The 17,364-nt window shown below is 38.4% G+C and overlaps 1 protein-coding gene across 1 annotated transcript in view; it reads right to left on the bottom strand.

Moving 5' to 3' along the window:
- Positions 1–1,184: 1,184 nt before the first annotated feature.
- Positions 1,185–17,364, bottom strand: part of LOC131940676 (neuropeptide Y receptor type 2) — a gene marked incomplete at its 5' end in the record, with an annotated part of 23,734 nt that continues 7,554 nt past the window's right edge. The window contains 5 exons of the mRNA XM_059299406.1: positions 1,185–1,976; positions 5,165–5,378; positions 5,864–5,973; positions 9,263–9,464; positions 17,001–17,134. Coding sequence (XP_059155389.1) covers positions 1,185–1,976; positions 5,165–5,378; positions 5,864–5,973; positions 9,263–9,464; positions 17,001–17,134 — 1,452 coding nt within the window. The remainder of the gene's footprint in view (positions 1,977–5,164; positions 5,379–5,863; positions 5,974–9,262; positions 9,465–17,000; positions 17,135–17,364) is intronic.

Here is a 17,364-nt window from a genome sequence, read left to right as displayed (position 1 = left end):
GTTTACTTTTGTGACGATTACGTTGATATCTTTTCTGTTTGATGAAAGGGAATGATAAATTACAAGAGAAGCCTGGGAAAAAAGATATTGGGGCTGGATGACGTCACAAGGTGATGCGTGTTTAAGAAGACGTCATAAATTGTGTTGGAAATGACGTCAAGTCGAGAAAGTGGTAGTGTCGTAAATTTTTTAAAGTGTCGTCACTTTACTTTAAACATTTTAAAAAAAATGCTCTTTTATCTCGATAATCTTGAGTTCACTTTTTATATAATGATGTGAATAAAAAAATATAATCCACTTGAACTAAGTTGAACGTTACAACCCTGGTTTGTTTCATTAACTTTGACATATGAAGACACACCCGAATACTGCGATCTATCACACGGACGGGTCATAAGACTTGCTACATTTTTGATCCACCCACGCCACAAATTGTACTCTAAAATGTGAATCATCATTTCATCTTTAGGCAGATGAAGAAGATTCACCAGGTTTTCAATGACCTCGGCGTACAAGGAGGTAGTGTGGTCAGCGCTATACCAGCCGCTTTAGTACCCTAAAGTGGTAAAGGTACCCATCGGAGTTGGGTGGACCTGGGGACATCTTACGGGCTCAAACCCGGCATCCGAACCCGAGACTTTTGGGTTAGCAGCTCTACCGCGCCACCACGCTATCCCCCTTCCTCCGCCCCCCCCCCTCCTAAACTGGCTATCAGGTCTGCTACATTTTTTACCCACTCACGTGAGTTAATAAATCAGCTGCCGTCTTTATTTTTTTCTGTTTTGTTTTTAAATTTCGAGTTCTACTAGTATAAAAGAGCCTTAGTGTACAGATGTTTTACTTTACAATTGAAAATATCGAAGATACAATATACCACACAGGTAGCTTCTAGTGATTGAAAAAAATCAAAATAGTTTCATACATCATCGGCAGTTTAGGCTTGGTACTTGTTCAATCTGCGTCAGACAACCGAAGTATGACTGCCACTAATTAATTTAAATAACGAAACAATTAAATTAAACTCCACTTTGGGTTTAGTGTAAGGGACTGTATAAGACACTTTATTAAAGAAATTGTTTTTTAAATAGTGCTTTGTAATATCACACAATAGAAAAGCCCATAGTTATACAAAGCAGCATTATATACACTGTACAAAGTTACAAAGAAATAAAAAGTAATTCATGTCACTGTGTAGAATAGATATGTTGTGATGTTCTATTGAGTTCTAAATTTAAAATATTGTCCTGTTCTGTTGTGTCCTGTTCTGTAGTGTCCTTTAGGACATTCAGGGGCGATATCTCAACCACAACTCTCATAGTATGGGGGGCGCCACAAGTATCTCTCATAATGTCGGGGGCGCTATGGGTATGATCATCAGCACCATGGCCGTTATTGCTCGCTGACTGCTGTATGATGTTGTCTTTCAGCTGACACAGACTGAAAGACGTTGTATCGTTGCCCTGTCTATACGCCTTCGTGTCGTTATTCTGAAGCAAAGCGTCGGTTTCAGAGCAAGTACCATTTTTATCACTCTCTTTACAAGCAGAATGCCGTTTCTCTGAATGGCTTTTCGGCCTGTGTTTTATACTGTCAGTAAAAACAGTCAAACTCTTATCGTTACGGCATCTGTCGTCTGTCTGACTTCCGGAAACGCCTTCAAAACTGAAACGGAAATTTCTCCCTGGAGATTTTTTACGAGATTTCGGTCTGGCTTTCTTTTCCTCGTTTGTGGAGTACGACTTTGAGCTGGAGAGGTTCCTGCTTCTGAAGTTACCGCTGTTGGAGGCTTTCTTCGAAGTCTTGTCATTGCACGAGACTTTCCCGCCAAAACTGTCCAAAAAACCGAGAAATTCGCAGAAAGCTTTCCGGAAGTTTGAGTTGAACCAGCCGTACATGACGGGGTTGGCCACAGACGACGACATGGCGATCAGAAGGCAGACGGCGTGCATCAGGTTGTAGTCGCCTTCTTGAAATACCTGGGGGATAAAAATAGAAGTGGGTGAGCAGGTTGTTGGATAAAAATAGAAGTGGGTGAGCAGGTTGTTGGATAAAAATAGAAGTGGGTGAGCAGGTTGTTGGATAAAAATAGAAGTGGGTGAGCAGGTTGTTGGATAAAAATAGAAGTGGGTGAGCAGGTTGTTGGATAAAAATAGAAGTGGGTGAGCAGGTTGTTGGATAAAAATAGAAGTGGGTGAGCAGGTAGTTCGAATAAATCAAAACATCGATAACATCATTTTCTTTTTCTTCTTCATTGTTGAGTGTTATATGGGTGGCGTTGGGAGGGTGGGGGGGGGAGGTTTCCTTCAACACATTTATTTATTACGTGTCAACCTATGACCCGTAGACTCAGAATTCAGCCTGCTTTTCTTTCTGGATTTTCCTTTAAAAGAATATTGTCGAACGGCGTTGTCTAAGAAAGTCTCGAGTTCGAATCCTGGTACAAGTCAGTAGAACTGCTCTGAGTCCATCCAGCTCTGATGGGTACCTAACTCACGTAAGGGTTAGTAAAGGCGGCTGGGCATAGTGCTGACCACACTATCCATTCATATGCCGAAGTCACAGAAATGGGTGAACTCTACTTCACTTCCCCTATGCACCGTCTGGTTTTAAAAAGGAACTTTACTTTTTTTTCCTGTCGTGTTGAGAAAGTGTCAGATACTAGAACAACCGCTCATGAAATATTTTGTAATTATATTTAGAGTTCCCACACGGTTTGTGAAAATGAAACCTGAAACAGAAAACGGATGGCGAAATATTTTGAAAAAATAAATTACGAAAAATACTCAGTGTTAATTAACACGATTCTTGACTAGCACCAGCCCTATATAATAGATGTAACATAATGACATACAAACACACCACCACTCGCGGTTGATAATAATATGTGCACGATCCTATAGGAGTTGCTCAATGGCGTATTTACAAGGTTTAAAACGAATGTATGCTGGTACCAAGAACTGTAAATTAATGTTATTTTAGACCGTAGAAAACATGTTGACGCTTTTGTAGAAGGCGAGGGCGTGTCTATAACTGGGGTTGCCAGAGCCATATTTAGCATGATGGTTAAATTATTTATTGAATCACGTGACTACGATGCGGAGAGATCTGTGTACATCGCTTATGGTGTATTCTTTTCTCGGGGAATAGTTGAGCAAGGCGGGTCTGCATTCAACCAAGGGACGTAATCCGGTTTTAGACTGACCGTTGAAAAAAAGCTTTTAATGTGATTTATAATCATCCCATTTCATTCGCTAATGGCTTGATGTTTATCCGTTAAAAATAAGTTGTTGAAATAAAATAACTTTCATAAGTAGCTTCGTTAAACTTCCAAAACAGCATACCATTAAAGTGTTTTTCTTTGATTAGTAAAGTAAAAATAGATCTTAGCCCGGAGAAAAGGCAGTCGGCCTATTTTCCAATCGTAAATCTTTTGAAGCAAAGGTTGCAGTAGTTAACACACAAACGGCAAGTAGTTTAGATTTATCCTTCCATGACTTCTTGTAGAAAAATGTAAAGAAAAAGTTTATCTAAATACAATGATAAGCTTTACATGTCATTTTTCTAGTAAATGTTAAAACATATATTTTAAAGTTAGCTGTATGCTATATTTCCACGCAAAAAGGAAGACAATTTGTTTCTTAAGTTCTATCATTAAAGAAAGGATCATTTAAGATTGGATACAAAAATCTAGAAAGATCAAAGCGTCCCACCGCATTGATAATCACAAGCATGCTTCGTGCTGAAAAAAAAACACGAGCTGTTGAAGTTTTAAAGTGGAAATATAAAATGAATTTCTCTTCATGTTGGGGTCAGCGGATACAATTTGTGTGGGATAAAAGGGTTTTTATTTTGGGGTCAAACATGCAATTTCAGATGGGAGAATGTATTTTTTTTATACATTTATTGTTAGGTTTTAATTCTGACGTCATACGATGTTTATAAACCACTGGAAATTGTTAACAGCTTTGGGAAAGATAAAATCAATAACGGGCGTGCTTTACCTACAAATTTATCTGCATGGCAATGGTGTGAGAGAGGAGGGAAATAGAGTAAGTCAGTATAGGATGTAGTAAAATTGTATATGTGGTGTCTTTCGATATCATTTAGTTGGGGCAATTACAATGTGGCTACGTTAAGGCATATGGTGATTGAAAGGCCATCGCTAGAGCCCATTACAACAAGGCCATTACTAGAGCCCATTACAACAAGGCCATTGCTAGAGCCCATTACAACAAGGCCATTGCTAGAGCCCATTACAACAAGGCCATTGCTAGAGCCCATTACAACAAAGGCATTACTTATGCTCACTGCAACAGTTATTTAAAAAGATACCCGTTAGCTATTCCCAGAAATGTCGTCCATGTTTCCTAAAAGTCTTCAGTCCCAGACGTTTTAAGTTGGATGTATGTGTGAGCGTGTCTGTGTGTATATGTGTGCACCATTCATCAACTGCCAACATAATGCCTTCCGTCCCACATTTTACACGTTACATATGTGTGTAGAATAGCTCCATCCAAATAAAGAGTTCTAACACTACACATTAAAAGCCTCTTTAAACACGTTGAAACAACACAAACACATAATCCACAAAAACATTTTAAATTAAATTTCATACAAGTAAAATTTGCCAATTTCTCCCGATACACATAGCCCACCCTTGAGAGTCTTTAAGCCAGAGAGATTAATTAGGACGTGGACATTGTTTTCGAGCTTAATTATACCCTATTATTTATTATTTAAAGCAAGATTAGAAGATTAACGGACTCAAGGTGATTTATTGTCATCTAAAATTCAATCTCACCATCCTTGCTCTATTAGCTTTAACGAAAAGGAACGAAAAGGAACGAAAAGAAACGAAAAGGAACGAAAAGGAACGAAAAGGAACGAAAAGGAACGAAAAGGAACGAAAAGGAACGAAAAGGAACGAAAAGGAACGAAAAGGAACGAAAAGGAACGAAAAGGAACGAAAAGGAACGAAAAGGAACGAAAAGGAACGAAAAGGAACGAAAAGGAACGAAAAGGAACGAAAAGGAAAACTGAACTTTACTCTTTTACGAGATTAGATGTATATGCCCGTTCTCAAATGAAATCAAGTTTTGTGTGTGTTATGAAAGGTGTTGATTAACTTGACATCAACGCCATCAACCAAACAGCAATACCCTACCGTGTGATCCAGGTCTGCAGTGATGTTCAGCAGCGTTAACGGGAGCCACGTGACCGAGAAGATGAGCGCCATGGCAGTCAAGAGAACCATGTTGCGTCTGTGACGCTTCAAGTCGTCTTTGGCCCGTTCGGAGATCTGCGTGTCACTTCCGGGTCTCTCCTCCAGTCGATATTGCAAGAATTTACATATTCTCGCGTGAAGGCACGAGATAAAACTATTTAAATAAAAAAAAAGTTTGAAATCTAGTTTGTTATGCATGAAAAGACAAGTAAATATCCTAAATATTAAATATAGATTTGAAGAGTTGATATATTCTCTCGTATAGGAATGAGATTACTCTTTTAAAAAAAAAACGTTAGCAATACACTTTATAATACATGACTAGCATAGAGGGACACATCGAACACTCTACTTAATTGTATGTAGTGGACAAGGCAAAATGTGATGTTTGTTCTCACAAATGTGAAGGTGATTTATGTTCAGATGACTTTATCCCTACCTTGTGTCCGGTACTCAATAGAGCTGGTAAAGCAATCTAGTACCAGACTACAACATTCCATTGGATGTTAAGTACTTTCTCACAATGATCACGGCACTTACCTAGTAGGTGTAAGGTACTGTGTAAACATTTATCTAGCAGGTGTAAGGTACTGTATCAACACTTACCTAGCAGGAGTAAGGTACTGTATCAACACTTACCTAGCAGGTGTCAGGTACTGTATCAACATAACCGAGGTTGTGTAGATTTCCCTAAACAAATCATCTGGCCAGTGGTCAATACACACCTGGAAAAACCTGTGCTCGTACATCTGCAAAACAAATACAACAACATTAAAATATAAAAACAGAAACGACATTTAAAAATACCACCAAAAATCCCCACATAAAAATACGTTTGCAATATATTTAAATATACGTCATCTCATTATTCTGTTTTAAATATTAAAATAGATTATATTTGGACAAGATGTATTTAAGAGTCTTCATGACCTCACCCAACAGAAAATGAAGATGCTCTTATTGTTACATTTATTGACACTGAAAACTTGTAACTATGTCATTGCGTTTTGCTAATATCATAAAAGCAAAATGTTAATTGTATGTCATCAAAAACGTTGTATAGGCTAACATATGACCACTATAAGTGAATATAAATTAAAATTGCGTTTTTAAATTGTATTTTAAAACTTTACTTTGCTCCGTACTAATTCTTAAACAGTTCATTTATTATGATTATAAAAAAACCTGCCGAGTCTTAGCTGAGGCTAACATCTAGGTACTATTCTATAACTAAGAACATTTCTCTTAGTTGATTTACGTAAAGCAAGAAAATTAAAGGCCGTGGCTTGCGCGTGAGTGACCGCTATAGCCTACAGATGTCAGATCTTCTCAATCACGTGCACATTTAGCGTGCACACATAGACGCATAAATAATTCTCATCACTGGACTTCCATCTTCTTGATTATAACGCTGACATTAACAGCCACTGTGAAAGCTAACATTGGTTTTCGTGGCGAATTTTTTTGTTTTCACATTTTGACCGGAAGTAATTTCCGGTGGATGCGCAGACGGACGAGGGCTGGTCGCAGAAGCGGAAGAACCGGAAATGCCTGTCATACGAGACAGTCGTTAGGGCGGTGGCTGAGATTTGGCTGGAGGTGAAATGAGCCGTGTAAAACCACGAGGGACAAAGGCCGTTGTGATATGAGTCAACATGACTCGACATCGGAAGTGACGTCAATTGGTTTTTTTTTTTTTTTTCTTTTGAACCTCGACATGCACTTCTCAACTGGTGTGACCTCGACGGTTGGTTCTGTAGCCCTAGGGAAATGTGTGTGACATAAATGTCAATAGGGCAGGTGGAGTAGAGTTCATCTGTTTATCTGACTACAACATAGAAAGGTATAGTGTAATTAGATGCTGAGACATTTCTATTTTCCTGGAGTGAGTCAGGTACTCAATAGAGCTGGATGGACTCAAGGGATGGCGTGGCCGAATGGTGGTTCGGTAGAGCTCTCGCGTACTAACCCAAAACTCTCGGGTTCAGATCTTGGGATTCCGTATATCATTAGACTATATATTCTGTTAAAAATTTCATTGAAACAGTTTTATATAGTTTTGAATACAGGTCTTTAACTTAATTATAAAACTTGTGGTAGTGTGCGGATGTCACAATACTATGAGATGAAAACTAACTATAGAGTTAGAGTTAAATTTGAAATATGTTCAATCAATGCTAAGTCTACAACGGGCAGTGTTTCTTCCAGACTTTTTTCCCCGGGGGGGAGGGGGCACTTGAAATTTTCGGGGAGGGGGGGGGCGGTAGACTTTCTTAGGGGGGGGGGCGGACACTATTAAAAGTATACATTTTCTATATAAATTATATAAATTTAATTTCGTTCGGGGGGCGGAAAAAATTTCGGGGGGGGGGGGCAAAGCCCTCCCTCCCCCCCCCCCCCCCCCGTCGAAGAGATGCCTGGAAGAGACTCTGACAACGGGTCTGTCTGTATCAGATTAAGTTTTTAACCCAGATGCTACACTGGTGTAAAATCTGATATACTTACATATATATAAGAGTTTCAATCTCTTAACTAGATTTAATATTCCCGTGTATATTTACTGCTCATATTCTTATATCCTAGTATTCGTATTTTGTCATATTTGCAATGCATTTTAAAATGTTTTTTACCCCTTAATCCTTATTCAATAAAGTAAATGATCCACAAACAAAAAATAAACAATAACACTTCATGTAAGAAAAAAAATACAACATGGATAACTTTCATCGTAGGCGAAATCAGGGAATTGAAAAATTCTGAAATCCAATAAGGTATAAAATAAGTTGGCTGAAAATATTGTGAAACCTTGCCAACAGGGCGAGACTAAATGACGCAAGTTGACGGAGCTCGGGAGATCTGCAGTAACAAGATAGGAACTTGAGAGCAGACAATTTTTTTTGGTGCTAAACGAAATGTGCACTGAACTTAGTGGGTTAAACTAGTTCATCGACCCAGTGGGGGTCTTAGTTTAGTGTATGTGTGTAGGTTGATAAACTTAACTACTGACGCGTTAGTTAACTTTAAGTGTATGTGTGTAGGTCGATAAACTGATCTTGTAAGCCTTTAGTTTACATTTTGTGTGTATGTCGATAAACTGATCCAGTAAAACTTTAGTTTACGTTTTGTATGTGTATGTCAATGGCCATCCTATGAGTCATCGCTCGTTGAGAAAATTGAAAACTCCGTATAAAATTTCATTCGTCTAAAACTGGCTAATTAATTTGTTGTTGTTGTCGTGGAGTAGCAACAACATAAACAAATTTTGCCGCCATTTGAAGATAATTTCCGTACTATAGCCTGTCTCTGTTTTGATAATTTAATGCTTCGGACTTGATTTTCTGGCCTGAAGAGTTCCAGTGATGTCGTGTTCGCAATGCAGACGTTAAAATTACCATAAATTACAATAACAAGACGACACAAACATGCAAGTCAGAGGTGGTGTCAAGATGCGTGCACAGTAACATGCGCAGACGATACGATGCGCACACAAATAGATGAGAAGACAGTAAGACGCGCAGACAGAAAGATGTGTCGATGATTATATGCGCATACAGCATGAACGCAGATAGAAAAAAGCGCCGACGATAACATGCGAAGACAATGACATGCGCAGACTGAAAGACGCAAAGCAAGAAGCACAGATATAAAAATGCATAGACATAAGTAAGGGCAGACAGAAAGTTACACAGAAAGTTACTCAGACAGAAATTGCGTATTGATAAATATGTGCAAACAGAAAGCTACTCAGACAGACGAATGTTGAGCTGACAGAAAGGTTCGCACATAGAAAGTTACACAGACAGAAAGCTACGCAGACATAAAGTTTCTCAGATAGAAAGTTACATAAACATAAAGGAAATGAGACAGAAAGTTTCGCAGACAAGAAGCTACGCAGACAGAAAGATGCGCACAAAGAAAGTTACTCAGACAGTAAATGACACAAACCTTGAGTAACTGAGACAGAAAGTTACACCAACATAAAGTAACTCAGACAGAAAGCTATACAGACAGAAATGACACAAACCAGCGTGCACTCACCTCCTGTGTCTCTATCTTGTGGAAACTGAAGAGCGGCGTGGACAAGAGGATGGACAGAATCCAGATGACCAGTAGAGCCGAGACCACGTGACGCGTCGTTAACTGGGAGGTGTGGACGATGGACATGTAGCGGTCAAGGGCGATTACCACGATGGTTAGTGTGGAGACAAAGACGTCGATAGTGGCCAGAGCCGGGACAATCCTGTGAGAAATAAATGTCAAACAAGTGATGACTACAGCATTACTTTGTACTGTCAGACGGCTGATGACCTCCTGCATTACTTTGTACTTTCAGACTTTGACCTACAGCATTACTTTGTACTGTCAGATAACCGTTGACCTACAGCATTACTTTGTACTGTCAGACGGCTGATGACCTAAAGCATTACTTTGTACTGTCAGACAACCGTTGACCTACATCATTACTTTGTACTGTCAGACTTTGACCTACAGCATCACTTTGTACTGTCAGACAGCTGATGACCTCCTGCATTACTTTGTACTGTCAGACAACCTTTGACCTACAACATTACTTTGTACTGTCAGACAGCTGATGATCTACATCATTACCTTGTACTGTAAGACAACCGTTGACCTACATCATTACCTTGTACTGTAAGACAACCGTTGACCTACTTTGTACTGTAAGACAACCGTTGATCTACATCATTACCTTGTACTGTAAGACAACCGTTGACCTACATCATTACCTTGTACTGTAAGACAACCGTTGATCTACAGAATTACTTTGTACTGTGAGAAATAAATGCCAGATGACCTTTGACCGTCATGATTACCATGGCCAAGGCCGGGTGTCGCCCTGACAGCTCGTGCTGCATAATTAATTAGATCTAATAATATCTACCGCTTCGGGTTTGTTTTTCTGCTGGCTATACAATAAACGTGTACAGTACAACTAAAAATAACCGATTCTTTAGGATGTGAGACGTTGACACGTGGTAAAAAGGTGAAGGTTGAATGCCAGCTAGTTGAAAGGGAAACATTCGGATAATACACCTGGGAGGTTTGAACTTGTAGAATGCAGGTGTTGCTGATTTAAAAAGTCGGACAAGACTACACTCGATCATAGCCTAAACACTGTGTTTTGCTTCTTTTTAGCGCTAAGTAAAGTGTTTGTGAGTTATATTTAGAATAGTCGATTGCGGCTTTATATAATTAAAATCATTGGGTTGATCAAATATTTTAAAACAATAGCGGTGACATTTATTTGGAGAAGGTGAAGGCCTGTTAAAGTCCATCACCGGAAGTTAAAACTCGGACGGCGTCCATTTTGTGGCCGCCCAGTGGACCGCTGTATGGCCACTTGTGTATGGCCACTTGTGTATGGCCACTTGTGTATGGCCACTTGTGTATGGCCGCTTGTGTATGGCCACTTGTGTATGGCCGCTTGTGTATGGCCACTTGCTTATGGCCACTTGTGTATGGCCGCTTGTGTATGGCCGTTTGTCGATTGTGTATGGCCGCTTGTGTATGGACACTTGCTTATGGCCGCTTGTGTATGGCCACTTGTGTATGGCCACTTGTGTATGGCCACTTGTGTATGGCCGCTTGTGTATGGCCACTTGTGTATGGCCACTTGTGTATGGCCACTTGTGTATGGCCACTTGTGTATGGCCACTTGTGTATGGCCGCTTGTGTATGGCCACTTGTGTATGGCCACTTGTGTATGGCCACTTGTGTATGGCCACTTGTGTATGGCCACTTGTGTATGGCCACTTGTGTATGGCCACTTGTGTATGGCCGCTTATGTATGGCCACTTCTGTATTGCCACTTGTGTATGGCCGCTTGTGTATGGCCGCTTGTGTATGGCCACTTGTGTATGGCCACTTGTGTATGGCCGCTTGTGTATGGCCACTTGTGTATGGCCACTTGTGTATGGCCACTTGTGTATGGCCACTTGTGTATGGCCACTTGTGTGTGACCACTTGTGTATGGCCACTTGTGTATGGCCACTTGTGTATGGCCGCTTGTGTATGGCCACTTGTGTATGGCCACTTGTGTATGGCCACTTGTGTATGGCCACTTGTGTATGGCCACTTGTGTATGGCCGCTTGTGTATGGCCACTTGTGTATGGCCACTTGTGTATGGCCGCTTGTGTATGGCCACTTGGGTATGGCCGCTTGTGTATGGCCACTTGTGTTATAAGCACTTTTGCGTTTATGATTTATATAACAAACGACTTCCTGAGACATTGGCCAAAACTGTATGTCTTAATATTTAGTCCAAGCTAGACGCCTTGGAGTGCGGTAACTCATTTTATCATGGCTAATGATTTCGTCTTTTAGTGCAGGGCGGAGAAGGCCTAAAAATAACCCGACAATACTTGCCATGCGCAGCATCCTGCCGCGCAGGCCTCAAGACACAATAGTACACAGAGGTCACGTGGGGCTATTTTAAGACGTACACTTGCAAAATTTTTCAGACGAATGTGGCAAGCTAACTGTTCACATGACATCACAAGGGAATGTTTGTTGTGTTGTCTTAAATGGATGCTAATGAGTTTGACCTGTTGGTTCAATCATTACTGTTGACATGGATAAAAGGATGTTTAGTTTGATTTTGCCATCAAAGCGGCCGTAAAATTAGATAAAAACATAAAGCTGAATAAAATTCAGAAATTTAATTTTTTTTTATCGAATTAATGATGCAAAGGTCGAGAAAGAAGAGAACGTGAAAAAAAACCCCGCTAAGTTTGAGAAATTTTAAGAAAACAAAAAAATTCTTTTTTTTTCAATTTTCGTATCAAATGTAAACATTTTTGGGACACAGTTTTTAGAATCAACGATGTAAAGGTTGCAAATGTATTGAACGTGCAAAAAAAAGTTTATTTTGAGAATATGTTTCATTAAACAAAAACATTTAAAAAAAAATGTAAAACATAGATGTACATATTTCCGGGTCAAAATATTTTTTAAGTATCGTGTCTGCTATTGCTAATAATTATTAGAGCAAAATATAATAAAAATATGTCTTCACTGCGCTTGTGAGATAGGCTATTTCAATGATACTCTATCAAACAGCAGCATTTTTTTTATGTTCTCATTGCCAAGAGATAATCCCTTTTTATTTTTGCTTTTTAAATATGTATGTTCTAGTTACCGAAATCATTTAAACAACCAAATAAGTCCGATCTTTAATAAAACCAGACAAAAACCAAACAATCCAGTTTAATAACCACTTTTATTTTACTACACCACACCCGATTAAAAAATAAATAAATTAATAAACGATTCCAGACTTTCCCAGTTGGGTTTCTTTGAAAAAGCGCGACTAGTATAGCTCACAGACACATCCATCTTATGCATATTTTATTTTTGTTTTTCTTTCGGTTGAGGTCATAATATTTACATCTGGGAATTTAATGCAATATTATAAAATAAAACATGAAAAATGAATCAATTACAAATTTTTGACAGTTATAAAGTGTTTATGTAATCAAATGACTTCGTTGACTCACACAAGTTAACTGTCACGTGAATGTGACCTTTCTTTAAAGTCACTTTCCGGTGACTCCTGACCTCGCGAGAAGACTCAGCCTACAAATCGCCTTCGTTTGACTGAGCTTTAAAGCTGAATCCAACAATGTGAACGCATATTTTTGGAACGTGCAATTCAATTACTCTAATGAGATGATTTTTGAGACACAAGACGTCATGTTTTTTTGTGTTCTTGTCATGGACATTTAAAGATGACAATGGAAAATATTTTTTTTGAGGGGATGTCAAAAAATGGTTCATTGAAGAGGTGATATGTGACAGATATTCCACGAGTTGGAGACGGCGAATGTGACAAAAATGTGACAGGATTGTGGATGGTGGGAGAATACATTGGACGACCGGTGTAGAGGTCAAGAGGGGTTTGTTAAACGTGTGTTTATAGATGTAGGGTGTGCAGGGGAGGGTTGGAATGAGAGTCACAGGAGTCGAGAGAGCAACAGGAGTCACGAGTCTCACAGGAGTCACGAGTATCAGGAGTCACGAGTGTCAGGAGTCACGAGAGTAACAGGAGTCACGAGCGTCAGGAGTCACGAGTGTCAGGAGTCACGAGTGTCAGGAGTCACGAGTGTCAGAAGTCACGAGAGTAACAGGAGTCACGAGTGTCAGGAGTCACGAGTGTCAGAAGTCACGAGAGTAACAGGAGTCACGAGTGTCAGGAGTCACGAATGTCAGGAGTCACGAGAGTAACAGGAGTCACGAGTGTCAGGAGTCACGAGTGTCAGGAGTCACGAGTGTCACAGGAGTCAGTGTCAAACGTCATACTTATCTGAAAAAGAAATCTTTTTATCTCCATATCAGATAAAGTCGTATAAATAAAGAGCTTTTCTCAGCAAGCTTTGCTTTTATAAATAAGTGCATATAAAAATAGCTTCACTATTTTTTGCTAAAAGCTTAACCAAAAAAAAAAATAATCTATTTCTACAAATTAGGTCAACAAAGCAAGGGAAGCAAGTAGTGTCTTTTCTTGAAAGGGACATAACCTCAATAAGATTTCGCAGACCTCATTATTTAAAAAAAAAATTAGTCTTTCCCGTTTCTGTCACTGTTGTATTCAAATCGGTTTTGAAAGAATCTCATCGGCTTATGTTCAAGGTTTTATTTTCTTCTAGCCGAGCGCTCAAGATATTGATCTAGCACTGACAAAAACAAGGCGCACCCCTTGTTGTGGGGGTGCGTGTCACGTGACTGGATGATACATGGCGGCTGCTGTACATGGGGCGTCTCCAGGGACTGGCGCTTTTCAGGGAAATTACCGCGCAGATAGGGACATTAAGGGGGAAAAATGATTTGTCTGGGAATTTATGAGTGTTGCTGTCTGAGACTGTCAAGTTCAGTCTCTGTAGCGTGAGTGGTTCAAGTTTCTTGGTCTTTTGTACGCTACCGTGTTTTGTATGCTGCGGGTATGCTACTGTAGCTGATGGTCTGTGGCGTCTATGTATGGTATCTATGTTTGGGACCATATTTTATGGTCTATGAATATGTGGTCATTGGGAACTTTAGAAAAAATAGTAAAAAAAGTCTATGAAAAATAAAAACAAGCACGAATTTAAATCCAGCGATTTCTGACCACTGGGTGGTGTTAGGGTGGTAGAGTGACAACCCAGAAGTTGTGTTACGTACATCTGAGCATATAGTTAAAGAATATATATATATATATATATATATATATTGCTACCGCCACAAAACCTTCTGCATGAACTAAAGTATATGCTCTGTAGGCCGCTGTTATCCACCCTGCTCACACTGGGAACTATTCGACTTCATTAACCAAACATCCTACTTTGACTTCATTAGTCAAAAACATCTTGCGCTATTTAACTTAATTAATCACATTTTCTGCGCTATTTTACTTTATTAATTAATCAGCCTGTGTTATTTGACTTAATTAATTAAACACCCTGTTTGCACCTGGCTCTATTTGATTTAATTAACTAAACATCCTAAGTTTTTTTACTAAATAAATCAAACATCCAGCTTGCACTAGCCCTTTTATACAGCTATCTACAGCAGTAACCCCCTCGTATCTATTTCACATTGTTGAAACTGAGACGTCAAAGCGTGTTGAATGACTCAGCACTTAATGAATTGACAATATCATGTTAATAAAAAAATAGATGAAATTTTTTTTTAAAATTATATGAGTGAAATGTATAAAAAATAATATCTTCAGTGCAGTAATGTTTTTTGTGTAACAACCTCGAAAAAATCGGTCATCGCAAAATATTTTAAACTTTTTTCTTTACATCAAGTAAGAATAGGTAAAGTTATTTTTCTATTTGCGAAGTGGAGGCTTATTTTTTTTTTCTAAAGTGACTTCATCTATTTTGAAAGAGATCACGTTTTTAATACGTGAATCTAAGTCATGATTTATATAAGTCAGGCGAAAAGGTTGCAGGATAATAGTTTGAGTATCCCATCACACGGAGGCCGCCGAACGTGATTTCGTGGGAAGTGGTAAACAGACTGAAAGTGGGTTCCTGTGAGATTTGGAAATCGTGAGTTTTTTACGCCACACCGGCTACTCTCATGTCGGCCAGTCCGCAGCCTGGCTAGAACCGCCAGTGTTATTGAATTAGACATCAACGCTGGGTAACCTAGTACACAGGGAGGTCGTCCGTCTGATTCAACCAAATATTTAGCCTCTAATCTCGTCAGAGAACGGTACGAGATCTCTAGTTCTCTATCACGAACAAAACATGATCATGGCTAAAAATACTTTTCTGGAATTTCCACAGCGCATGAAATATCACGATAACTGTTTATATATTCGTATTAAAGGATGGAAGTGTAATTTAACATGATTTTAAAATATTGACCTTTACTTTGTAATTTAATATATATGTATACACCTACCTGGTTTATATTATTTATAAATCACATTATATATATATATATATATATATATATATATATATATATATATATATATATATATATATAAAGAGAGAGTACAGGTGTTGTTCGCTTTACGAATGAATATCTCTGCTTGATATTTAATGTCAGCAATTTCCATTGAAGAGATATATTGGTTTTACGTTGTAAACGGTGAACAAAGTACTGGTTGGAGTAGGGACCCTTTGCAGACTCAATACAACTCTTGAACGACGTTGTGTACGATTTGATGAAATTAAATATTAGAAGATTATCATGATATTAAAAAAAATATTGGTGTTATATATACACCGACATTTTAAATTAGTATTGACCTTTACTTTGTAATTTAATATATATGTATACACCTACCTGGTTTATATTATTTATAAATCACATTATATATATATATATATATATATATATATATATATATATATATATATATATATATATATATATATATATATATATATATATATATAACTACTGAGGAGATAAAACTAAAAAATCAAACAGGAATTGAGCCGCGATTGAATTTCTTTTTGGGAAATTCTGCTACATAAGCTGGTATCAAACATATTACTTAGCATTTCTTAGGATTATACAGGCCAAGGTCGAGAGGGAGAGAGAGAGAGAGAGAGATGCAGGGATAATCTATAATCTCTTGAACTAATGTCCAGGTAACCCTCCCCTTGGATTCTGTGGGTGTATCCATTGTTTCTCGAGAGAAAATTGACATATATATATATATATATATATATATATATATATATATATATATATATATATATATATATATATATATATATATATAAAGAGAGAGTACAGGTGTTGTTCGCTTTACGAATGAATATCTCTGCTTGATATTTAATGTCAGCAATTTCCATTGAAGAGATATATTGGTTTTACGTTGTAAACGGTGAACAAAGTACTGGTTGGAGTAGGGACCCTTTGCAGACTCAATACAACTCTTGAACGACGTTGTGTACGATTTGATGAAATTAAATATTAGAAGATTATCATGATATTAAAAAAAATATTGGTGTTATATATACACCGACATTTTAAATTAGTATTTATTTTGTCGTTGAATAATCTATTTTTTCTATACTTCTGACTTGAGTACAATTCACGCAGCCTGAGAATTTGACCCTTACCCAGATGTTAGGCTTTAATCTACTGCAAGTAAATATGTAGGTATTGAAGTAAGTAAAGTTCTTATTTAATCGCACGTCCAAAACTGAGATCCGAACTCGATAACTACGGACTGGCAGCCAAACGCTCTACCGTTCGACCAGGCCGTCCCACTAAGATACTTGATATGTCGGCTGTTAAGGTACTCACCTGCACATGACCGAGCCCATGGTCCATTTCTTCAAGGTCAGCTGGACAAGCGAGAAGGGCATGCAGATGGAGCACATGATGACGTCACAGACCGAGAGGTTGAGGATGTAGATGTTCCTGGAGCTTCGCAGTGCCTGGGGACGGGTCAAGGTCAGGGGCAGATGTCATGGGTTAATGGCAATAATTAATGGAGAGAAAGTTAATTGCAATAATTAATGGAGTGAACGTTAATTCCAAAAATTAATGGAGTGAACGTTAATTGCAATAATTAATGGAGTGAACGTTGATTGCAATAATTAATGTAGTGAAAGTTTGTTGCAATAATTAATGAAGTGAAAGTTAATTCCAATAATTAATGGAGTGA

The sequence above is a fragment of the Physella acuta genome, unplaced genomic scaffold (assembly GCF_028476545.2).
Source record: "Physella acuta isolate Inbredline_101_S28 unplaced genomic scaffold, ASM2847654v3 ptg000325l, whole genome shotgun sequence".
Taxonomy (NCBI): Eukaryota; Metazoa; Mollusca; class Gastropoda; family Physidae; genus Physella; species Physella acuta.
This window is presented reverse-complemented; position numbering and strand designations above follow the sequence as displayed.